The sequence below is a fragment of the Scyliorhinus torazame genome, chromosome 18 (genome assembly GCF_047496885.1).
Source record: "Scyliorhinus torazame isolate Kashiwa2021f chromosome 18, sScyTor2.1, whole genome shotgun sequence".
NCBI lineage: Eukaryota > Metazoa > Chordata > Chondrichthyes > Carcharhiniformes > Scyliorhinidae > Scyliorhinus > Scyliorhinus torazame.
In genome coordinates this window covers 3,309,658-3,336,478 of record NC_092724.1, presented here as the reverse complement: position 1 = coordinate 3,336,478, position 26,821 = coordinate 3,309,658, and the positions used below count along the sequence as shown (strand labels likewise).

The 26,821-nt window shown below is 41.8% G+C and overlaps 1 protein-coding gene across 3 annotated transcripts in view; it reads right to left on the bottom strand.

Moving 5' to 3' along the window:
- Window positions 1-26,821, bottom strand: part of stk11 (serine/threonine kinase 11) — a 170,116-nt gene that overhangs the window by 105,974 nt on the left and 37,321 nt on the right. For all 3 annotated transcript variants that reach the window (XM_072482063.1, XM_072482062.1, XM_072482061.1), the window contains exons 2-6: window positions 17,403-17,486; window positions 15,041-15,130; window positions 12,074-12,206; window positions 7,729-7,865; window positions 6,650-6,777 (exon numbers count right to left, since the gene is read on the bottom strand). In XM_072482063.1, the coding sequence (XP_072338164.1) occupies window positions 6,650-6,777; window positions 7,729-7,865; window positions 12,074-12,206; window positions 15,041-15,130; window positions 17,403-17,486 (572 nt within the window). The remainder of the gene's footprint in view (window positions 1-6,649; window positions 6,778-7,728; window positions 7,866-12,073; window positions 12,207-15,040; window positions 15,131-17,402; window positions 17,487-26,821) is intronic.

Here is a 26,821-nt window from a genome sequence, read left to right as displayed (position 1 = left end):
GGCGCCACGTGGAACACAGTCGATTCAAATGAGAAACGGTGCCAGATTCACTGGTTTTGCAATTGACACTCAAGAGGCTGACGAACTGCAGCTGCATATACACACTTCACTCCCCACGCACACCATCCCAGCCAACAAGATGGCAGCAAGGAGAGCAGCCCCGAGGTTTACCGATGATGGGCTGGTGACCCTCTTGGACGCGGTGGAGGAAGGGCAGGTGACCCTGTACCCCGGCCCGGGAAGGAGCCTGCCAGCTTCCGCCGTTCACCGTGCCTGAGGCCGTGTGCAACACCATCCGGAAGGGCCAGCGGCGCCAGAAGAAACTGCACAACATCCTCAGGGGGGCCAAGGTAAGTAGACAGCACTGTGCCCCTGGCAGTAACCCGCATCCCAGACACGCGTAACCCTACCCCCATATTCGGTGGACGGCCGTACCCCACCCTGTTGCGCCATTGATATCACTCTGAAAATGTTTGGTATGTTTATCAAACGGTGGGTTACTCTGCAGAATTCTCAGTCAGTAACCTGCACTTGTAGCCACAGTATTTATATGGTTGGTCCAGTTCAGTTTCTGCTAATGATGACTCCCGGGAGGTTATAGTGGGCGGGGGTGGAGATGGTAATTGCTTGGCATGTGTGCGCTGTGAATGCCACTTGCCACTTACCTGCCCAAACTTGTTTAGTGAGACGTTCTGCGTGAAGAAATCTGGCTGGAATAAAATGCCCAATTATGGCTCATGGAGAATTTCCACTGCACATTTCTGCTACTTTGGGGGCCATTAAATTATCCATGTAGCCTATTTTCCCAACACACAAGAACTTTCTAACACACCACATGAACACAAGTAGGAGGAGGAAATTAAACGGGCAATTGAACCTGCTCCTCCATTCAATATCATGGCCAGAACTCCATTTTCCCACCTGCTCCCCATATCTCCAGGACCAAAGATTTGGCGCAGCCTTAAATGTATTGAACAATGGGAGCATCCAAAACCCTATGGAGTGAACAGTCTAAAAATTCATAACACCTTTTGAGTGAAATCATTTCTCATTTCAGCCCCTTATCCTGACCCACTGACCCTGTGTTTTAAGACCATAAGACATAGGGGTGGAAGTAAGGCCATTCGGCCCATCGAGTCCACCATTCAATCGTGGCTGATTTCAACTCCATTTACCCGCTCTCTCTCCATAGCCCTTAATTCCTCGAGAAATCAAGAATTTATCAACTTCTGTCTTAAAGACACTCAACGTCCCAGCCTCCACCGCCCTCTGTGGCAATGAATTCCACAGACCCACCACTCTCTGGCTGAAGAAATTTCTCCTCATCTCTGTTCTAAAGTGACTCCCTTTTATTCTAAGGCTGTGCCCCCGGGTCCTAGTCTCCCCTGTTAATGGAAACTTCCCTACATCCACCCTATCTAAACCATTCATTATCTTGTAAGTTTCTATTAGATCTCCCCTCAACCTCCTAAACTCCAATGAATATAATCCCAGGATCCTCAGACATTCATTGTATGTTAGGCCTACCATTCCTGGGATCATCCGTGTGAATCTCCGCTGGACCCGCTCCAGTGCCAGTATGTCCTTCCTGAGGTGTGGGGCATTTTAGATTCCCCAACCAGCAGAAACAATCTCTCAGCGTCTGCCCTATCAAGCCCCTTCAGAATTTTGTATGTTTCAATGAGATCACCTCTATTCTTCTAAACTCGAGAATGTAACCCAATTGTCAGAGGACAACCCCCCTCCTCCCAAGGACCAATTTAGAGAACCTTCACTCTACTGCCTCCAATGCAAGTATATCCTTGCTTAAATGTGGAGGCCAAAGTTGCACGCAGTATTCCCAAATGTGATCTCACAAAAACCCTGTGTAAATGCAGCAAGACGTCTTTATTCTTGTAATCCAATCCCCTGGCAATAAAGGCCAATGTGCAATTTGCCTTCCAAATTGTTTGCTGCACCTGCATGCACCTATGAGCACCTTTGAACATCAACACTTACAAGTTTCACATCTTTTCAAAATAAAATCTGCTATTCTATTCTTATGACCCATCCTCTATCCATGCTAAAATATTACCCCCACTCCATGAGTCTTTATCTTGCCTACTGAATTTGTGTGGCACCTTATCGAATGCCGTTTGGAAATCCAGGTATATTACAACTACTGGTTCCCTTTTATTTAACCTTCCAGTCATATCCACAAAAAATTCAAATAAATTTGTCTCAGGATTTAGTAAAACCATGCTGGCGTGCTCTAATTAGACTATGCTTTTCAAAGTCCATTGGTAAGACTTCCTTAATGGTAAATTCCAGCATTTTCCCAACAACTGATGTTAAGCTAACTGGCCTTTAGTTCACGGTTTCCTTTCTTAAAAAGTAACATAACATTTGCCAACTTCCAATCTAATGGGACCATTCCCAAACCTAAGGAACTTTGAAAACACATACCTAACGCATTATTTTCTCTGCAGCTAGGATGGAGGAGGAAGCAAGAGGGGAACGGCAACATCAGAAGAACTGAAGGCTACAAAACAAAGTTACCCACACTTGCTGAAGGAGAACATGATGCAGCTCTGACCAGTTACCTTCTCCACCACATCAGCCTCCAACAAAAAAGGGAAAAAAGCAAAAGACCAAGAGAGCAGAGGGGGGAAAAAAACAGGTGGCCAGAAGAGAAAATAGAGAAACAACAATATAAACAGCACAGTAGCATAGCGGTTAGCACTATGGCTTCACAGCCCCAGGCTCCCAGGTTCGATTCCCAGCTTGGATCACTGCCTGAGCGGAGTCAGCACGTTCTCCCAGTGTCTCCATGGGTTTCTCCCGGGTGCTCTGGTTTCCTCCCACAAGTCCTCAAAGACGTGCTATTAGGTCATTTGGACATTCTGAATTCTCCCTCTGTGTACCCAAACAGGCGCCGGAACGTGGCGACTAGGGTATTTTCACTAACTTCACTGCAGTGTTAATGTAAGCCTACTTGTGACAATAAAGATTATTAATTAAAATTATACATGACAAAGAAAAATAACGTATCTTCTAAATTCCTGCCGTTGGAAATCCATTATTATTTATGATCCAGTGATTCTCAAAACTGAAATATTTTAGTTGCTCCATAAATGTTCTTACAAATCAATTTGTGATTATGCAGTTTTCATACAGTTATATTGTGAAAGGGGAAGGTTTTGATGGCATCCTCCTCCCTGCACTGGTCAGGTGCATAGGAGCATTTTATAAAGTTTAACTATAAATTAATGCCTTTTGTCCAAATTAGGCAAGCAACATGCAATAATATTTTGTACAATAGCAAAATGTGATATTTTAAGCGTTTTGCACAGGATTTGTAATATTCTGGCCAATGCAGCATGCCACCTACTGTATCACTGGGGTATAGCTTGCAACACACGCAAGGCAGAATAGTCTCTGCCTAAAACTCAACAATTGTTTAGATTGGCCACAGTCCCATAGGAAATTTCCACAAACATTTTACTGTGATATAACGTTATTACTTTATATTCTCTACCATTTACAAACAATATTTTTTCAGGTGTGAACATATTGCTTCTAATCACATGGGCTAACCATTACCCTCAAGCTCTTCAGGCCATTGAGGCCCAGAAGCATATCGGAAGAGGTGTGATCCTGAATCTTAAATGGTAATTTTCCAAAACAATTAGAACTCAGCAACCATGATCAGGAATATACCCAGATCACTGCGAATTGAAGCAACTCCACTGATCTGCCAATCTGATTTTGAATGACAGTAAAATTCCAGTGAGGGTTTCATTTAGATGACATAAAAGGTGTGCATAAAGATTGCATTCATGTGTTTCTTACCATATTTCTGATAAAACAAAAATAATGGCCTTTTACTAATTGCAACTCGGATATAATAAAATAGGCTTACATTAACACTGCAATGAAGTTACTGTGAAAAGCCCCTAGTCGTCATACTCTGCGCCTATTTGGGTAGACGGAGGGAGAATTCAGAATGTCCCAATTTATCTAACAAGCACATCTTTCAGGACTTGTGGGAGGAAACCCACGCAGCCACGGGGAGAATGTGCAGACTCCACACAGACAGTGACCCAAGCCGGGAATCGAACCTGGGACCTTGGTGCTCTGAAGCAACACTTGCTAACACTGAAACAACACTAGCTAACCAGTGCGCTACCGTGCCGCACAACATGCACAAATACGTCGGATCATTAGGTTACAAATTGCATAGAATTCTACTGCAGATGATAGCCCATAGCACCTTATGGATGCCCAGTTGAGTTGCTAGATCGGTTTAAAATCTATTCCATTTCGCATGGTGTTGCGCACAGTACCACTGCATTCAATCGGTTAGAGCTTGAACACACCTAGCAACTCATGAGGCACTGTAGGCCATCAGCAGCAGCAGAGCTGTATACAACCACAATTTTTAACCTCATGGCCTGGCATATCCCCCACTCTTCCATTGCCATCAAGTGCCTCCACGTCACCTGGGGAAGGAGCAGTGCTTCAAAAGCTTTGACAAAGAGTCATTAGACTCGAAACGTTAGCTCTTTTCTCTCGCTACAGATGCTGCCAGACCTGCTGAGATTTTCCAGCATTTTCTCTTTGGTTTGAAACAAACCTGTTGGACTTTAATCTGGTGTTGTGAGACTTTATACTGTGCATTACCATCAAGTCAGGGGATCAACCCTCGTTTTGTAAAGGGGAGGTCGTGCCTCACTAACTTGATCGATGTTTTTGAGGTGGTGACATAGATGATTGATGAGGGAAGGGCAGTAGATGTTTACATGGACTTCAGTAAAGCCTTTGACAAGGTGCCTCATGGCAGACTGGTACAAAAGGTGAAGTCACACGGGATCAGAGGTGAGGTGGCAAGATGGATACAGAACTGGCGCGGTCACAGACGGCAAAGAGTAGCAGTAGAAGGGTGTTTTCCTGAATGAAAGGTTGTGACGAGTGGTGTTCCACAGGGATCTGTGCTGGGGCCTGTTTGTAGCATACATAAATGATTTGAAGGAAAATGTAGTTGGGCTGATTAGTAAGTTCGTGGATGACACCAAGGTTAGTGGATTGGCAGATATTGTTGAGGATTGTCAGGGGATACAGCAGGACATTGATAGGTTGGAGACTTGGGCAGAGAAATGGCAAATGGAGTTTAATCCAGACAAATGAGGTAATGCATTTTGGTAGGTCAAACAGAGGGGAAATATACCGTAAATGGTAAATTCTTAGGATTATAGAAGTCAGAGAGTTTGGGTCGTACAGATCTTCAAAAGTGGCAATACAAGTGGTAGTCAAGAATAATAATAAAAATAATAATCTTTATTAGAGTCACAAGTAGGCTTACATTAACACAGCAATGAAGTTACTGTGAAAAGTCCTTAGTCCCCACATTCCAGTGCCTGTTGGGGTACACAGAGGAAGAATTCAGAATGTCCAAATCGCCTAACAAGCACGTTTTTCGGGACTTGTGGGAGGAAACTGGAACACCCGGAAGAAATCCATGCAGACACGGGGAGAATGTGCAGACTCCGCACAGACAGTGACCCAAGCCGGGAATCGAACCCGGAATAGGACACGGAGGTTGAAAACTTTCTCGTTCAATCCGAGTTAGTGACTGGGGAAAAGTGAGAGTTTGTGGCAAGGGCTGAAGATGTTTTCAGTTGCCTCAAAGTTAATTTTTTACGATTAGTTTGTGAAATCTGACAACACAAAGACAGTGAAAAGTTCAAGATAGGAACAAAGAGGAGCAGAGATAAATTTAGCGTACCCAATTAAGGGGCAATTTAGCATGGCCAATCCACCTACCCTGCACATCTTTGGGTTGTGGGGATGAGACCCACGCCGACACTGGTCCAATTCAGTTTCAGGTCACAGGTGACACGACACCCCCCACCCCCCACCCCCCCCCCACCCCCCCCACCCCCCCACCCCCCCCCCCCCCCCACCCCCCCACCCAAGGTATTGATAGTGAGGGATTTAATGATGGTAATGCCATTCAATTTCAAGGGAAGATGGTGGATTCTCACGTGGAGATGGTCATTTCATGCAATGTGCGTGGTGCATATGTTACTTGTCACTCATCAGCCCAAGCCTTAATTTTGTCCCGGTCGTGCTGCACATGGGCACAGACTCTTTCAGTATCTGAGGAGCTATGGATGGTGCTGAACATCGTTCACGCATCAGCAAGCAACCTCACTTCTGGCCTTATGATGGAAGTGAGGACATTGATGAAGCAGCTGAAGATATTTGGGCCTTGGACACTACGCTGAGGCACTCCTGCAGTGATGTCCTGGAACAAAATTATTTGCCTCCAACAACCAGTCATCTTGCTTTCTGCTAGATATGACTTCAACCACCCGAGAGTCGTCGTCCCCCCCCGTTTCCCATTGACTCCAGTTTTGCTAGGGCTCCTTGATGTCACACTCGGTCAAATACTATCTTGATGTCAAGGGCAGTTACTTTAACCTTCCTCTTATCTTGTGGGACCTTATAAAAAGCCTTGCTGAAGTTCAAGTAGACCATGTCAAATGCATTTCCCTCATCTACACACATGGTCACCTCTTCAAAAAAATTCAATCCAGTCCTGTGGCTGCAATTTCAATTAAAGTTCATCTCTCCCCAAGACCTCTATGGTATGCCTTTCTGTGCTTACCTTGCAGTAAATCTGACAGCAACGGTCCACATTCCTCTGGAATGGTGTACTCCCCTTTCCCTATGTTTTCAAACAATTTGTAGATGTTATCGCCCTCAAATGGATAAAGTCCCGTTGTGATATTGTATCTGGAAAACAAAAGTTACGTTGAGTTTATCACAAGGTAAGGTTGCATTTCATGGTGTGTGTAAATCTGTAGCATTAATATTTGTCAATAATCAGGAAGAACAGGAATGCTGATTAATAGTGAAATAATATTAAGTGTTTTCTTTTTAAAAATAAATTTAGAGTACTCAATTGTTCCAATAACGGAACAATTTAGCATTCCCCTCTCTCCCCATCACACCCCTTTCTTTCTCTTCTGTTGGTAGAGAGGCGAGGGTATCTGGTCTCTCCAGCGCAAAGTTTAATGGTTGCACCATATGTTTTTTGCACAACTGTGTTGTGAACTGTTTCAATAATCAGAGTATCCTACCCCCCCTCCCCGTACGTTGGTACTGAGGGAGGATACCCTGTTTCTCCAACACAAAGTTAGTGTTTGTACCGTTTGGCCTTGTATATATTTTTTACTGTTTTAATAAAAAGATATGGGCAATCCACCTACTGTGCACATCGTTTTGGGTTGCGGGGGTTGATACCCATGCAGGCACAGGGGAATGTGCACACACAGTGACCGGGTTCGGGATCGAACCAGGGTCCTCAGCGCCGTGAGGCAGCAGAGCTAACCAGTGCAACACGTGCAACCCGTAAAATTAAGTGTTTTCAATGGAAATGTTAAACTTTGCACTTCATCAGATTTACAGTTAAATACTTGGGTCAGAGAAAGGAGGACTCTTCTTCATCACAATGATGAATCATTTTCTCATTTTACACCTGACTACATACTTTCAAAATGTTGTAAAACTGCATGGCATTGAACATATAAAACATGCGGATAATGCAAAGCCAATGTTACTTAAAGTATGCATATTGCATGATATTTTAACATTCAATTGAGAATATTTTTTATCATACACCGCATACTGCAAATTATTTGCATTTTTGTGCATCTATAACTAATTACGCAGAACATTTCTTACAATGTCACTCCTGCAGACCAAATGTCCACTTTGAACCCTGAAAACGTATCTAGGCCATTTGCGATTTCTGGAGGTTGGAATGCTGGTGACCCTTGACTTGTCCTACACGTGTCGTCCTCTGCAAAAGGGTGTAATGCCTGAAAGTGAGAATCAAAAAAAGGAGTAATTATGTTTAGTTAGGTACAGTAACGAAACATTTCCAAAGTTTCCGGATAGTGGGTTTTATGTAAAACATTATTTCCAATAAACTTGGTGAGAACCCATATTATTCACTAAATGCCAAAATCCCCAAAAAAATACAACAGACTTGGAGGGGCCTCAAATTTAAACCTGTAAGCAAAATTAAAATCGGGATCAGAATTTGTATCTTGTTTGTATTCAGAGACCAGTATGCATCAAAAACTCTATTTCCAGGATCTAGCAGGCACAATGATAAGATTTTTGTTCTGATTCCTTTTAGGTCTGAGTTCAGATCAAGCCAAGGCTGACGGATCAAAGTTCTCCCTGCCTTCGTTCATAGGTGCTAAAATGGCAAGAAGTGTAAAATTACATTGTGAATGTTCTTCTGAAGTAAGCGGTCCTTGGCAAAAAGTGAAGTGAAACGTTCCATTCCCCAGAGCTGAAATTGCCAAACGTGCATTGTATTACATACATTTTTATTCAATTTTTAAAATGAAAATTCTACTTAGAACATAAGAACATACTTGTCCAGTTCAGAGCCTTTTTCATGTTTTGTTTTCTATGAATCCATCTAGTTTTCTGATGAGTTTTTAACCTTTTTTTAAAAAAATAATCTTTATTGCCACAAGTAGGCTTACATTAATACTGCAATGAAGTTACTGTGAAAATCCTCTAGTCGCCACACTCCGACGCCTGTTCGGGTGCACAGAGGGAGAATTCAGAATGTCCAATTCACCTAACAAGTACATTTTTCGGGACTTGCGGGAGGAAACTGGTGCACCCAGACGAAACCCACGCAGACATGGGGAGGATGTGCAGACTCTGCACAGACAGTGACCCAAGCGGGAATCAAACCCATGGCCCTGTGAAGCCACAGTGCGAACCATTGTGCTTCTGTGCCGCCCCTTACCTTCCCTCAAGAAACAAAGTTTCACGGTGGTCTTTTCTGACTTTTCAGAAGTGACTGTATTTGACTTTGTGCATTCCCAGCATATTTAAGCAACTCTTTGACTGTAGGAGTTAGCGCAGCATAAATCTTGTCCAATTAAGAATATTGTTGATTCCATTTTATTTGGACAAGAGAAACACATTCAAAGCTTACTAAAGTTAAACAAAAATAAGCATGCTGTCAAGCATGTCCAGCGAGGAGAATGGTGAGATGAAAGATTCATTGATTATACTTCATTAGTTCTGATCAAGGGCAGTATGGTGGCGCAGTGGTTAGCACTGCAGTCTCACGGCGCTGAGGTCCCAGGTTCGACCCCGGCTCTGGGTCACTGTCCATGTGGAGTTTGCACATTCTCCCAGTGTTTGCGTGGGTTTCACCCCCACAACCCAAAGATGTGTAGGGTAGGTGGATTGGCCACGCTAAATTGCCCCTTAATTGGAAAAAAAAGAATTGGGTACTCTTAAATTTAAAAAAAAAATTGCCAAAGTTGACAAGATCAGTTTAGAGAGATTTAACGAAAGGCAAAAATGGACAGTCAATGTGAGCCTGGTAAAAGTACTCCATATAAAGTTTGCTGGGTCATCTAAATCGGAGATGAACACCTACAACAGTGAAGGTGGCTGTGATTTAAAACATCATTTCAACACATGAAGAACCATAATCAAGTACGTAAGTTGTCAACAACAACTTTGGTAGTGCATTTATAAAACACTTTTACTTGGAAACATGTCCTAAGCAAACCCCCCCCACACCCCCTCCATCAGACAAAAACAGATATGAAGCCAAAGAATGAGTAGGAGGGTCTGAGCTGCATTTTAAAGAAGATCTTTAAGGATAAGGAAGTGTTGTGGAGATGCAGAGAAATATTTAGAGGGAACTCAAGAATGCAGAACTTGGATGTTTGAAGGTACAGCTATGCAAAGGACGGCAGTGATAGACACAAGATGCTAATGGCAGAGGAACAGAGTTCTGGTGCAAGAGGGATGATTGTAGCGCTGGAAGAAATTAAAGAGATAAGGGGAGATGTCAGGCACAAATTTAAATACAATGTCAATTTTAAACTGGACTAATTGAGGCATGGAATCAATGTAGGACAGCAAAGACAGGCGTGACTGGTGAGCAGGACAGGATATGGAAAGCATTGGATGAGTTGAAGTTTAGAAACTCTCCAGCGAGACTTTTAGTGTGTCCATAATGTGTCCTCCATCTGAACATTTCTGTTAATTAGCCAGAGATGATCCTGTTTGGCAAGCACTCATTGGGCATTCTTGCAACATGTCCTGCCCATTTTAACAACGCTCTTTTCAACAGAAGGTGGATGTTTGGTATGTCGGTCAGAGGGAGAATCTCAGTATTAGGAACCTTGTCTTGCTATCTAATCTTAAGTAGCCTTTGCAAGCAGACCATGTGAAAGTGGTGTAGCTTGTTTGCATGCTTGCAACAAAGCTCCACATCTCTACCTTCTTGAGGGCAATTAGAGATAGGGAAGAAACGCTGGTCTAGCCAACAAAGCCCACATGCCGTGAATTAATTTTTTTAAAGAAGTCTCAAGCATACAAGAGAATGGGAAGAACATGTGCTCTGCATACCTTCATTTTTGTTGACAATAATTCCTCTTTGCTCCCATTCGGGTTTTCATAGCTTCCCAAAAGCAATGCTGGCCTTAGCCAGGGCAGCCTGGTGGCACAGTAGATAGCACTGCTGTCTCACAGCACCAGGGACTCAGGCTCAAATCCGGCTTTGGGTGACAGTCTGTGTGGAGTTTGCACTTTCTCCCAGTGTCTGCGTGGGTTTCCTCCGGGTGCTCCGGTTTCTTCCCACAGCCCAAAGATGTGCAGGTTAGGTGTGTTGACCATGCTAAATTGCTCCTTAGTGTCCAAAGGTTAAGTGGGGTTACAGGAATAGGGAAGTGGGCCAAGGTGGAGTGCAGACTTGATGGGCTGAATGGTCTCCTTCTGCACTGGAGAGATTCTAGGATTCTGAAGGTGACTTCAATTTTCAACATATGATCTACTCTTTCAAGATGCTGCTGTAGTAGTAAATTTGTTGAGCGCTTCAAGCTTTTGACCATTGACTGTAATAGTCAAACACTTTTGTGGGACTGGTTGGTATGTGAGACTGGTTGGTATGTGACTTCAGTCATTTTGGCATTGATCATGGGATCGCGCTGATCGTGAGATCAAAGTTATTATGTGCAGATGAGATGTGGTTCATGCATTTCTTGAACAGGCAGGCAAGTCATGAATCACAGTTCTATACACTTTGGTTTGGGCTTGTGGTCCTGACAAATTGAAGGCTTTGCCATCTGTGCGGTATCTAACACAAAATGCTTCCAAAACATGGCAAAGAACATCATACTGAACAGGGTAAGAGCCAACACACAGCCATGCATCACCATTTGAATGAAATGAAATGAAAATCGCTTATTGTCACAAGTCAGCTTCAAATGAAGTTACTGTGAAAAGCCCCTAGTCGCCACATTCCGGCGCCTGTTACGGGAATCGAACCGTGCTGCTGGCCTGCCTTGGTCTGCTTTCAAAGCCAGTGATTTAGCCCTGTGCTAAACAGCCCCATTTGTGACTGGGAAGACATCAGAAGACTCCACCAAGGAAGAATGTCATCAGGGGAGAAAGACTTGAAATGAAGCATCTCAAGTCAAATAAATGTTAAAAGCATTTGATACTTTGTGAAACTCCAAAGCAATGAGAGCAATTGGCACTGCAATGGAAATGGTAGCATCAAAAGCAATAGAATGCGAGTCAAAGGTTTCAGTTGTTCACTCTGTGGGTTCCAAGGCTGAATTGTACCTAAGGATCAATTGAATTTGAGGTTTTAGGATTGATCTAAAGAGAACTGGCATCTTCGATTCCAAGCTTTCCTCATACACAACTTACAGTCAAGTACTGTCTCTGCATAGGCTGCACGCTTCTTGACAGAACTAAAGCCCAAAGCTTTCTTCATCTTTTCAACACATCAAGATTGGCCATCCATTCCAATAAGAAAAAAAGGAAACTCAGAAGACGGCTTGAAGTTTAAAATCGCTGAGTGTTTATCAGGAGCCAGAACAGCTTTGAAGATACTACACTATTCCTAAGCAACAACTAAAAAACACAAAATGTAATGTTATCTTTTGGAAATAAAATGTCAGCAAAGATTAGATATTAATGCAGGCACTTCAGCAATATGTGTACTATGCAATGAAATAAGGATACATACTTCAGCTACTCCTAGGTCTGAGATTTTCAAAGTGCCATCCGTTGTTAGCAGTAGGTTGCCTGGTTTAATATCTTTGTGGACTATTCCTTGACTGTGCAAATATTCTAGACCGTCAATCAGTTGGCAGAAATACCTGTCCAAATTATTTTGAGAAAAAAAAACAGTAAAATTAGATTAAATCAATGTAAAATATTAATATAGATAGTTTGGCCTTTGCTACATAAAACGACTGCGAGATATCAACATTTACAAATATAAAAATATATTGCCATGATTTCTTTATTCGCAAAAGGTAAGTGCATACAATGCATCATAATGTTACTAATTACATTATCCGGTTTAGTTCCATTTCCTGCATTTATTATTCTCTCTCTAATGCACTCACTCTCTTCCTATAGCATGGCGCCCAGAAATATACACACTACTCCAGCTGAGGTGGGATATATATTTACATCAACAACAAAAGTCACAGAGAGACACTAATGGCAAAATGGACCCAAATGTTCCAGAAAGGTCAACAGATTTAAATATTTAATCCTAGACGGAGTTATATGCTGATCAAGACTCAATCTCCAATAAAGAATAGTTCTTCACAGGGCAGCACGGTGGCGCAGTGGGTTAGCCCTGCTGCCTCACGGTGCTGAGGTCCCAGGTTCGATCCCGGCTCTGGGTCACTATCTGTGGAGTTTGCACATTCTCCCGGTGTTTGTGTGCGTTTCGCCCCCACAACCCAAAGATGTGCAGGCGAGGTGGATTGGCCACGCTAAATTGTCCCTTAATTGGAAAAAATGAATTGCGTACTCTAATAGTTCTTCACTTTGGCCATGCTGTTGGAGAGAAGCAGAAGCTGGGCATATTATTAAGAAGGATAGGGGAAGAATATCAAATGAATGTAGTCTTTATTCTGTCCCAAGTGCTACCCAATTTGCAGCTCAGCAATCACAAAGGATCGAGTTGCCTTTTGTCCTCTCGGCACTAGAGAAACACATCTAAAAAGGCTACAAAACTATGGTGCGAAGAGGAGAGAGCATTTTTAGGACGTCAGCATACCAAAATTTAAACAATGTAAAATACACACTGAAGAATTTTTCTGGCCAGTTGTTCCACCACAAGAATTTGTCAGACAAGTTACATTTTAAGAGTTAACTTTTAAATCAAAATGTATTAAACATGTTTAATAAGGGGGCTGAAAAAGCTATTAAAGCGCCAAATTCCCCCAAGGACTGCAAATAATAAGCAATTAGCTAGATTTTCTCCAACCAATAAACACTTACACCCATTGGGTTGGGAGGTTCCAGGCCCTAAGCACCTGGCAGGCATGGTCTGGTACATAACCCTATTATTGTGAAAACAGGGATTTAAAAACACAGAGACATGGCCAATAAGGTCTTTAAACAGAATGCTGCAAAAACAAGCTTGCACCAGGCTCAAAAGGAGAAAAAAGATGGTCAAGAGTTTTTGTATTAATTCAGGCAGGCTGACCCACTAATGCAAGTCTTTATTTTTTAAACAATGTGCCAAAACAAATTTAACTGATTAAGTAAATCTGATCATAAGCTTCCATTCTATGTTTACTTGTGAAATAAAGCTGGCAAATTATTCACATATGATCTGACCTAAAATAAGTTGGAGAACTACATGAACATCTGTGCAAAAGGCATCAATGCCCATATCTGATCACAAGGAGCCATCTACTGTAACAACCTTTGGTTATTCTACCAGGTAAGTAGGTATTGGGTACGGCTACTCCTGCAAGGAGCATAGTATCCACCTGTGAGCAACTGATGTCAATGGAGAAGATACCCATGGCGGATCCAATTTACATACCTTCTGGTCCAGCAGTAGGTGCGTTATCACTGTGCCACAAGACCTATTTATTCCTAATCAACTACACTGAAAAAATAACAAACTTTTACATGCATTTCTCTTTTGGATTTTCCAATAACAAAATGGGCACGATTAACATATTATGCACTCCTGCTCTATAATAAACTTAAGTATGTCTTTAGTTCAGGTCGCCACTGGTTCCATGTTGATTAGCCGCAAACCACAGCCTTAAATATAGCTTTTAAATCTGGGAAACTGGTGTACAACAAACCAGCAGCATACTACAAGAAGATAATTTTAAAACAACAATGAGTAATTTAAACAGACAAACCAAATCTAAATGTCCCTAACCTCAGTGAGAGCCTCATACAAATTTCACAACTGACGTTTCTATTTTGATACTGAATATCAACATCAAACATTTAGGGAAATATATTGCATAGAGGTAGTAAGACGACAAATGATGGCGGAGGTTCTAAATTAATACTAACTGTAAAACATTTGGAGGTGAACGTTCAATGTGGGTGCCAACATGGAAGTTTTAAAAAGAGGAACAGACTTTAAGGGGAAAATGTTATATTTTGAGTTTTGTAAATACCCCAAAATTATTTTCCAAGTTTTTCTGGAAAGCAGTGCTTCCTGAGAAACAGTGGAGACGTGTTTAATAGAGGAAGTAGAAATGGGACATAAACAGAAGCTTTTGGGACCACTATGAGGTTAGAATCAAAATCCCTACAGTACAGAAGGTGGCCATTCAGCCCATGAAGCCTGCACCGACCCTCTGAAAGAGTACTTCACCCAAGCTCCCCCGTCCTATCTCATTAACCCCCTAATCTAACCTACATGTCTTTTTGGACACTAAGGGGCAATTTAGCATGGCCAGTCCACCTAACCTGCACATTTCAGGACTGTGGGAGGAAACCAGAACACCCGGAGGAAACCCAAGCAGACACAGGAAGGACGTGCAAACACCACAGAAAGTAACCCAAGGTCGGAATTGAACTCGGGTCCCTGGCCCTGTAAGGCAGCAGTGCTAACCACTGTGCCACCGTGAAGCCCCGGTTGAGTAAAGTATGTAAAACTGAATTGCTTAAAAATGACGTTTTTCCCACTGTATGATAATTAATGAAAGTTACTTACCCATGAGCTTGAAAAACTGGGAATTTCTTATCTGTGACACTGTCCAACATTTCTTGCATTCCGCACACGCAATACTCCATTACCATATACGTTAGTCAAGTCAAGGAAATGCTACATACCAAAACATTCTATTATTTTAGCGTTATTGCATTCGAACAAATCTGAATTCATAACTTCTCAGTTCGCAGACTAATTATTTGTTTCTTTATTATCAAAAAGCATCAAGAGGTATTGTGTCTGCTGCAAGACTATTGCTTTAAAATACATTTTTTAAAATAGGGAATTTTAATTACATCAGTTCCAATCCTTGGAAGGTGCAAGGTAACAACAAACATTTGCACTGCCTGGAGTCTTCAACTTGAAAATTGTCCCCAAAATGCTTCACGGGAAGTACAAGCTAGCAATAATTGAAATAAATGTCAACTATAAAAGTAATTCCAGTGACTTGTAAATTGAAGCTTCAAATTAAACTGGAGATCATTATAATATTACTTTCAAATTCCATAATAAGTAAGTTATTCAAACCCTGAAAACACAATGGGAACAATCACAAACCTTCAAAATACAAAAATAGAGTATTAAAACAGGCGCAATTAGTTTTCCTTTGCATTATTATGCTAAAAAATCATTTTCTGCTTGGATACCGTTTCCATCTGTTCTAAAAGCAGACATCCAGCCACACAATGTGTGTAATGGACCATAAATAAGTAAAGATTACATACTCTCAATTTAGTAAATTCTATCAGACAAGCTTTTCCAAGCTTACGTATCGTGTACGTGCAGTGATGTACAAACTGGCTTGTTTTGCGCATTTTCTCAGCCGGTTACTTTGCCCACAAGAATTGATGCCTAAATCTATTCCACCCACACCAGGTTGGCATTAGTCGCCTCATCATGTCTCATACACAAACAAAAGGACGTCATAGAATATTTATGATTTATTTCCATGCTAGGTTTTAAATGCTATAGGTCTGAAATATTGTGCTAATTTTGAAGAAGATGACTGAGAAAATGTAAAGAACTCCATTTGGTGAAACCAGTCCCATCACGAGCATGAACAGAGCTGGCCGGCAAGAAAAATGGTTGTGTTGATCGCTAATTTGCACAGGTGCATGGAAGGGCGTACATTGCTCCCTGCAAGACATCTATCTCACTTTATATCATTTTTCTCACTGCAGAGTTTGTGTGTGGTCCATCTAACTCATTCAAAACACAAGGAATTCATAATATAACTGCAAAACAGGAAAGCAGTATTCATGGGTTTGTATTGAAGTTGATTTTACGCCATATTAAATCAGATAATGACTTTTCTCGAAAGATTCATTCTTAGAATCATAGAATACAGGGGCAGTATGGTGGCAAAGTAGCGAGCACTGCCGCCTCACAGCACCGAGGACCCGGGTCACTGTCCGTGTGGAGTTTGCACATTCTCCCAGTGCCTGCATGGGTCTCACCCCCACAACCCAAAGATGTGCAGGGCAGGTGAATTGGCCATGATAAACTGCCCCTTAATTGGATTTTTAAAAATTGGGTACTTGAAAAAAAATTAAAATCATAGAGCGCTTACAGCACATAAGGAGGCCATTCAGCTTGACGTGACGATGACAGCTCTCTGCAAAAGCATCTCGCCAGTTCCATTGCCTCACTTTTATTCCACGGCCCTGCAATTTTTTTCTACTCAGATAATTATCCAATTTCCTTTTGAAAGCAACAATCGAGTCTGTCTCCACCATGGGAATACATATCCTTACCTTAAAAAACCTATTTCACCCAACCATGAAATTGCCTTAGAATATAAAACTTTTCTGCAGAGGTTTTTTTGCAAACAGTTTAGTGTGAGTTGTATGTACACAGACGCAAGTCTTTCACACAATTTACAACACAACTAAGTTAATCTTCAACATCTATTAGAGAAAAGGACAAAAGAACAAGAATTACTGGTAATACCTATATATCTTCCTAAAATAATTCTAAGCTTCAGAACTGGTTATTAACTGATAGTAATGAAAGCCATTTATAGAGCACATGTTTTAAAACATTTACCGTGGTCACAGAAGTTGTCTTAATAGATCTTCAAATGTAATGGTTTATCATTACAATAGGCAGAAAATTATGGGACAAATGTGTGGCCAGTTTAACCATATATCATGGCATCTTAAACCACAGCAGCTGTAATAAATATTGCATTTCAAAATCACCACTGGGGATAGGCCAAGGCTATTGCTTAGATGATTCCAAAGGAAGCAAGTCATCCAATTCTATCCATGTACATATCCTAAACAACTTCAAAACATACTCATCACACAACTCTACTTTGCAGCATTTAATATTAACAATTCCCCAACCATAAAAAAAAGGATATATTTTTTGCTTTTCTTCATTATACAGCACGTCTACCAACTGGATTACATTTTTGTGTCGTAGTCTCCTGAGCAACTGGATTTCCCTGAAACAAGAAATTAAGTTGAATTAAAATAAAGGTCTTTCCACTTCAGACAGTGTCAATAAATCTAATGTCATAAAATAAAAACACAAACAGATCAGAATGAGATTTTTTTTAAAATAAATTATTTGAGTTGAAATACAAATATCCTTTTCAAATAAAGAGCTTTTCGCTGTCACAACAGACTATATGTCCTTTGTAATACAAGGAAACAAATATGCGTTAATGCTGTGTCTGTCGAGTCCTCTGGATTAAAGTACGTTCACTGTTGTAATAAAGGCAAACATGACACTAATTTTATGCACAGAAAGTTTCCAGAGAGAGATCAATTATCAGTTAATCGGTTTTGGTGCTGTTGGCTGAGTGAGAAGTATTTGGCCAGAATGCCCTTGCTGTTTATCAGATAATGAAATTCAAAAGACAACACCTTCACAAATGCAGCACATTGAGGGATCAGACAAAGCTATGTGCTCAAGTATGGGCGGCAAGGTAGCACAGTGGTTAGCACTGTTGCTTTACAGCGCCAGGGACCTGGGTTCGATTCCCGGCTTGGGTTAATGTCGGTGTGGAGTCTGCACATTCTCCCAGTGTCCGCGTGGGTTTCCTCCCACAAGTCCCGAAAGACGTGCTGTTGGGTAATTTGGACATTCTGAATTCTCCCTCTGTGGACCCGAACAGGCGCCGGAATGTGGCGACTGGGGGATTTTCACAGTAACTTCACTGCAGTGTTAATGTATGCCTATTTGTGACACTAATAAAGATCATTATTATGAAGTACAACAATGGGATTTAAACGGCAGGAAAGAACGCCACTATTGAATCAGGTTGACCCAACTACACAAATGCAAAAGTACACATATAGCAGTTTCTGCCTTATAAAATGGCAAATGAAAACATTTGAAGTGCACAATCATTTATTGTATGCAAATATAGCACGGTGCGCTGAACTGTAAATTTATTCACTTCTAGGACAGATATATTAGTAATACAGCACATTAGCAGTAGCCTCACCACACTGAAATATTTGTCTATTCCGGTCTTTAGTCAGCTCAACAGTACTTCAGCATTAGTGTTTAGTACTACATACTAAAATTAGATTCTCATTTAAAATCTGGCTGATCCCGCTAAGCTGCATTTCCGTATATTTCTGTTCCAATTTCTCATTTCCATGGGAGACCAATCTTACTAACAGAAGAGTTTTAATTAAAATGAAGATATAATTCCTTCTTTCCAAACACAATGGTATTTGAATACTTGGGAGTTTTAAGTTGATGTTCCAGATATCCAATTCACATGTTTGGATAGGAAGAAAGCAGGACGCAGCAGTTTAAAACCATCTGAAACTTTACATTCCCAAATAGCTTTCACATTTTTCTTTCTGCAATAATGAAAGCTCACATTCGAATTACAGATTTAAAATAAGTGAATAGATAAAATAAGTCTGCAGTTGACAGTACTGACAGTTTCATTTATGTACCACAAGAGGGCAGCAGAAGAGTGTCTTATAACATGAGATTATGAAGCTACTGATTAACTTTTACTACGCAATGCCAGAAACCAAGCATATGTTATGACATATACCCACATATCCAGATGGCCTGTGGAATTAGGGGATAAAACGGAAATACATTTTTAGTACACAACTCCAGCCATCTTAGCAATTCTTGCACACTTCCTAACAGACAGCTATCATAAAGCTAACTCCCAGATTTGGTCCAATCAATTATCATGGATTTCTAAGAGGACATATGCAGACTTTGAAAAGAAGATAAATATTTACAGTATTATACATATTTTCCTTAAACACACTCAATACCAATTCCAAAGTCTTTCCTCATTATTTCCTCAGACTGTACTCAACTGGGAGATACAGAAGGGAAATCCAAGTTAAATCTTGCTGAAGATTTCCTTCTCCCACTTGCACCAGCCACCCCCATACCCTAACCAAAGTTAGACCCAGCTGAGATGTACAACTCACTCATGGACTTCAGTCCACAGTTCACCAAGATCCCAATGTTCAGCAGTTTGGTAAATTTCATGCTGTATAAACAATGACATGTGGTTTAGTTTGCAGAATGCAAAGCAAAGTTTTTAAATAGATGCAGAATACAAAAAACACTGCATACTGAAGGAGGATGATAACTTACCACCCAAACTGTCCAGAAGTATTCCTCAAAATTCCAGGAGATGCAGCCAATTTTACAATAGCTATGGTGAGGATTTCTTCATTTTTAAAAAATGCACACACGGCAAACGACATCTTAGTGGGATTGTAAGTTACTGACATACATAAATGCATGTGCATGATTTGATTTTAGGCTGGAGGTGTCATATGCACAAGTTAAACTCCATTATTATAAGTCAAACGCCATTATTATACTTCAAACGCAATGCTTCTAGTATTCATTTCGAATACCCAGTCAAAACGTTTACCATATTTGCAATGAGGATCAACAGTTTATTCTCTGCATAGAACCATAGCATCTTTAGTGCTGAAAGAGAGCATTCGGCCCATCGAGTCTGCATCTACCCTCTGAAAGAACACTTTTCCTCCACCCTACCTCCGTAACCCAAGTATTGATCATGGCCAATCCATCTAACCTGCACATCTTTGGACTGTGGGACCTGGACCACCCGAAGGAAACGCACACAGACACCGGGGGGGGGGGGGGGGGGGGGGGGGGGGGTAATGTGCAAACTCAGGCAGCATGCGGCACAGTGGTTAGCACTACTGCCTCACGGCACAGAGTTCCCAGGTTCGATCCCGGCCCCGGGTCACTGTCCGTGCGGAGTTTGCACATTCTCCCCGTGTCTGCGTGACTCTCACCCCCCACAACCCAAAGATGAACAGGGTAGGTGGTTTGGCCATGCTAAATTGTCCCTTAATTGGACAAAAAAATTAATTGCGTGCTTTAAATTTACAAAAAAAAAGAATGTGCAAACTCCACAGTCATCCAAGACCGGAATCAAACCCTGGCCTCTGGGGCTGTGACCAATGCTAACCACTGTGCCACTGTGCTCTAATATTAACACTTTGGTACAAAAGATGAAGTCACACGGGATCAGAGGTGAGCTGGCAAGATGGATACAAAACTAACTAGCTCATAGAAGGCAGAGAGTAGCAATGAAAGGATGCTTTTCTGATTGGAGGGCTGTGACTAGTGGTCTTCCGCAGGGATCAGTGCTGGGACCTTTGCTGTTCGTAGTATACATAAATGATTTGGAGGAAAATGCAACTGGTCTGATTAGTAAGTTAGCGGACGACACAAAGGTTGGTGGAATTGCAGATAGCGATGAGGACTGTCAGAGGATACAGCAGGATTTAGATCGCTTGGAGACTTGGGCGGAGAGATGGCAGATGGAGTTTAATTCAGACAAATGTGAGGTAATGCATTTTGGAAGGTCTAATGCAGGGAGGGAATATACAGTGAATTGTAGAACCCTCAAGAGTATTTACAGTCAGAGAGATCTAGGTGTACAGGTCCACAGGTCACTGAAAGGGGCAACACAGGTGGAGACGGTAGTCAAGAAGGCATACGGCATGCTTGCCTTCATTGGCAGGGCATAGAGTATAAAAATTGGCAAGTCATGTTGCAGCTGTATAGAACCTCAGTTAGGCCACACTTGGAGTATAGTGTTCAATTCTGGTTGCCACATTACCAGAAGGATGTGGAGACTTTAGAGAGGGTGCAGAAGAGATTCACCAGGATGTTGCCTGGTATGGAGGGCATTAGCTATGAGGAAAGGTTGAATAAACTTGGTTTGTTCTCACTGGAACGACGGAAGTTGAGGGGTGACCTGATAGACGGCTGCAAAATTATGAGTGGCATAGACAGAGTGGATAGTCAGAGACTTTTTCCCAGGGTAGAGGGGTCAATTACTAGGGGGCATGGTTTAAGATGCGAGGGGCAAAGTTTAGAGGAGATGTGCAAGGCAAGTTTTTTTTTTTAAAAACACAGAGGGTAGTAGGTGCCTGGAACTCGCTGCCGGAGGAGGTGGTGGAAGCAGGGACGGTAGTGACGTTTAAGGGGCATCTTGACAAATACATGAATAGGATGGGAATAGAGGGATATGGACCCCGGAAATGTAGAAGATTTTAGTTTAGACGGGCAGCATGGTCGGCGCAGGCTTGGAGGGCCGAAGGGCCTGTTCCTGTGCTGTACTTTTCTTTGTTCTTTGAAGACGTCACACCATAAATATACTGGTTCTAAAATTAAGTGTAAACAATATTTCTATATATTGTAAGCTGACTCATAATATCTGCATATAACTTTAGATCAGTTTTTTCCTGTGATTATTTCTCATCAGTGGAATTTTGTTAAAAATGTGATTTAGATTTATAAAATCAGTACTTAAACACAGGAGTCAAGGCTATGGATTTCTGATTGATTTCAGTGAAGCAGCAACAAATCCTATGTTCTAAATTTGGAGCTCCAATACTTCAAACTTGTATATGCAGGGTATTAGATCTTCAGACAACGACACTATATACAAAATACAATGGCATTTTGACAAAAATTTCACAATCCCTACTCCAATTACGGAGAGTAGTTCTCAATCTAAAAGAAACACACTGGAATTCAAGGTTCCTTCTTGCCAGAAATATTAGAAATTAGATAGACAAGTAAATCTAATACAAACAGATTAGCCAGGGGATTAAACTGTTCACTTATCTTTGAATTCTCAGTTGCTTAAAAGAGGTACAATTATAATATAATGTAAAGCTGAAACATGCACAATTTGAAAAATAGAAGCGCCTCACATTCTCCTTACTGATGGCATTCATTACTTTAATATCAGACACAACCTGCTTGGATGAGAATGCAGTTACCCTAATTCATCAGCAGGGTCTGCAATTCCTTTCTACTTCACCTGCTTTACATCCTTTGTTAAGTTTTTTAAATTGTGTAATGGAAGTCTAAATTCCTTTATAAACTCTGACTGCAAAGACGAACTGTGCCAACATTGGGGACTTATCAAAGGCGTTAGCTTTATAGATCGGGTCCCAGGTTTAATTATTGGTCTACAAGGGAAATAATTTCAGCCATGGAGTAATTGCTACAATTATTGCCAATTGCCCTGACTGGAAAGCGTACCAGATAAAGTCAATTCAAGCTTGGCTATTATGCCGCACAATTGATTAGATGTGATGTTCACTGTTTATGCTCACACATTCCAAATGAGCAGATTGACAGGATAGAGGAGGACAGGTGGTGCCTGTGGGACTGTACCCAAGCAGAAAACAGCAACTTCAGCAGAGGTAGGGATAATTTTAAAAAACAGGGCAGAGGATGGATGGTGAATAAAATGTCAACTGTCAATGTAAATTATGAGTGTTACATACAATGTACAGTACAGAAACAAGCCACTCAGCACAAAAGTCAATGTTGGTTCTTTTGATCCAGAGAAGCTTCCAGTTACCCTAATTGATCAGCAGCTTCTACAATTCCTTTCTACTTCCTGTACTTTATTTGACTCAAACTTTCAAGATCCACATTTTAACCACTCTCTGGGTGAACAGGTTTCTTCTGAATTCCTTAATGAATTTATCAGTGATCATCTTATGTTTATAATCACCAGTTTTAGATTCCCTCACAACTGGAAACCCCATCTTAATTTTAAAAGACCTGTATTATGTCACCCTCAGCCTACTCTCTTCCAGAGAAAGTAGCCCCAGTCTTTCAAACATACAAACTAGGAATACGCCATTTGGCCCCTCGAGTCTGCTCTACCATTCAATAAGATCATGGCTGTGTGGTACTGAAAAAACGCTGAGAAGATACACGTAGCCCAGGAACAGAAACGGCCTCATGGAACCCGGGCTGGAATCGATACTGGCCATCTGCAAAAGCACCCAGGTCAAGGCATAAACCTGTTATTGCAATATGGACTTGGTGATTATCCACTCCAAAGACTTCCAGACACGGGTGATCAACTTTGCAGCAGGACGAAGAACAGATAAAAGAAGCCATCAGACTCCATAATGAGCTTTAATACGATCACCTCGGTCTTCCAAATTCCAATGGATACAAAGAACAAAGAATACAGCACAGGAACAGGCCCTTCGGCCCTCCAAGGTACCTGCCTAAACTAAAACCGCATACACTTACGGAGTCCGTCTCCTTCCATTCCCAACCTATTCATTTTTTTTTCTAGATGCCCCTTAAATGCCGCTATCGTACCTGCCCCCACCCCCTCCCCAGGCAGCGCGTTCCAGATATTTATCACCCTCGGTGTAAAAAATGTGCCTCGCCCATCTGTTCTAAACATTTCCCCATGCACTTTAAACCTATGTCCCCTAGTACTTGACTCTCCTACCCTAGGAAAGAGCATCTGACTATCCACTCTGTCTATGCCACTCGATTTTGTAGACCTCCATCAGGTCGCCTCTCAACCTCCGTTGTTCCAGTAAGAACAGACCTTTATCAACCTCTCCTCATAGCCAATGCTCTCCATACCAGACAACATCCTACTAAACTGCTTCTGTACCCTCTCCAAAGCATCCACATCCTTCTGGTAGTGTGGCGACCAGAATTGTACACAATATTCCAAATGAGGTTCTGTACAGCTGCATGCCCAGGCTGTCCAACCTTTCCTCATAAGATATACCTGGAGGGGGTTAAGTCAAGTGAACCTTCTCTGAGCTGCTTCAAATGCATTTATATCCTTTCTTAAAATAAAGAGACCAAAACTGCACATAGCACCCCAGATGCGGTTTCACCAACACCCTGTATAACCTCCTGACAACTGTAACCTCTCAAAGCACTTGAATCTCGGATGTAATTATTGAATTTCAATTAAAATATACCAAGGGAAACTTTTGGCCTATACAAAGAACAATGCACAGGCACAGGCCCTTCGGCCCTCCAAGCCTGTACCGGTCATACCACCCTTGCCAAAACTTTCAGCACTTCCTAGTGCCATATCCCTCTATACCCACCCTATCCATGTATTTGTTGAGATGCCTTTTGAATGCAGTTAATGAATCTGCTTCCACTGGCAGCCTGTTCCAGGCACTCACGGCCCTCCATGTAAAAAAAAAAACCTGCCTCGCACATCTCTTCTAAACGTTGCCCCACGGACCTTAAACTAGTGACTGACACCTCCACCCTTGGAAAGAGTGCCTGCCTATCCACATCCCTCAATCTTCACAACTGGACAAACATCAACAGGTAATTCCAATAAAAGTGATGGTTTCCTTCAGCCTCTTATAACATTTAATGAGTTGATTAGGTGCTGGCCCTCTGGCAATGCAGCACTCCCTCAGTGCTACAATGCGAGAGTTGGCCTGGTCTAGAGCTTAGCAATTTGAAAGGAGGATCCCTCTGGCAGTTGCAGCAACTGGACTGTAACACTGCTGCCTCACAGCATGCTGGACCCTGGTTCCATTCCGAACTTGGGTGGCTGTCTGCATGGGCTTCCTCCGGGTGCTCCAGTTTCCTCCCACAGTCCAAAGATATGCAGGTTAGGTGGATTGGCTGCGCTAAATTGCCTCTAGGTGGGGTTATTGGACCTAGGTAGGGTGCTCTTTCAGAGGGTCGGTGCTGACTTGATGGGTTAAATGGCCCCCTTCCGCACTGTGGGAATTTTATGATTCACATTACAGGATTCCATATTCAGGTCAGGAACATGCCAATAAATCTGTTCAGACCCTTTAGTTGGCGCTGCTAATGTAGTCAAAATGTGCACCACTGACATCTGTGGGAGATATTTATCCATTATTAATATTTTGGCAACTCTCTCTGCTTCTTGTGATACATTCGATCAACCTTAAAAACCATCCCAAACATCTGAATAATGGATGGTTCCTGCACATCCTAATTGAATTGACCTGACAGTAAATGGCTGTTTTTTTCTCCCCCCGCCAAACTATTTGAATTTGTTGGAAATTGCGGATGTGCACGGACCTAGAAACCATGGCCTTATACTTTTGATTTTCCTGAAATGTCTGCAAAAGAATTCAGCAACAAAAAAAAAAAAAAACACGATAGTAATAAAATGAAGAATAATGGTGACAATCAGCAATGCAAGTCAAGGTCCAACCAAAGGCAACACCTCAATGTTCACGGTGCAATTACAGATAACACTAAAACAAAATGTACAACAGAAGAACTGAAGCCTGAACATCAATCGCTGCTCCTTCATTGCCACAAGCCATGATCCTAGAATTCCTTACTCTCGGTACGTTTGTCACACAAACTCCAACAGTTCAAGAAGGTAGCCTACCACCACCTTCTCAAGGGTGACTAGGGATGGGCAATGGTGACTTGCCAGCACTTCCAGAGAATAAAAAAAGCTGTAAAGCATCTATCACCAAAACTAACGGTGCAAGGATCAGAAGTAATTCCATGATCAACTGCAAAAAGAATGCAAGCACTGTACACACTAGAGGTAAAGAATAGATCACCTTACAAATTTCGATAAAAGTTTCAGACATTATATCCAGCACTGCATTTTTCACAAATAAACTCAATGGGCAATTTGTCAAGATTCTAGAAGATTTGGTTCTTACAGAGTAATCGTAGAATACTTTATACAATGCCATATTTAATTAGGATGTGGAGATGCCGGCGTTGGGCTGGGGTGGACACAGTAAGAAGTCTGACAACACCAGGTTTGTTTCGAATGACTAGCTTTCGGAGCGCAGCTCCTTCCTCAGGTGAATGAAGAGGTGGGTTCCAGAAACAGATATATTATATATATATATATATATATATAAAGTCAATGGTGCAACACGATACTTTGAATGCGAGTCTTCGCAGGTAATTAAGTCTTTACAAGCCAAGACAGAGCGACTGGAGAGAGGGATAATCACAAGTTAAAGAGGTGTGAATTGTCTCAAGCCAGGACAGTTGGCAGGGTTTTGCAAGCCCAGGCCAGATGGTGGGGGGGTGAATGTAATGCAACATGAATCCGAGATCTCGGTTGAGGCCACACTCACATGCGCGGAACTTTGCTATCAGTTTCTGCTCAGCGATTCTGCGTTGTCGCGCGTCCTGAGGACAATGGGAGATGGGAAGGCAAAGGAAGTGGGAATGCACAGAAAAGCCAAAATCAAAGGAACGGAGTGTTTGGAAAGGGATCATATGGGCTGGAGATCAGAGTGGAAGGACCTTAAACAATAAAACAAAGAATAATGGTGATAACCAGTTATGCAAGTAAAGGGTTGACCAAAAGCGGCATCCCAGGGCATATACTGCAACTACATATAAAACTAAAACAGAATGTACAAGCAGAATAAGGATGACTATTTTTCAAATAATACTTCAGAGACAGGAAGCCAACAGTGCCTGCCAAAGATGAGGATGGTGAATAAGAAGAACTTGGTGCAGGACAGA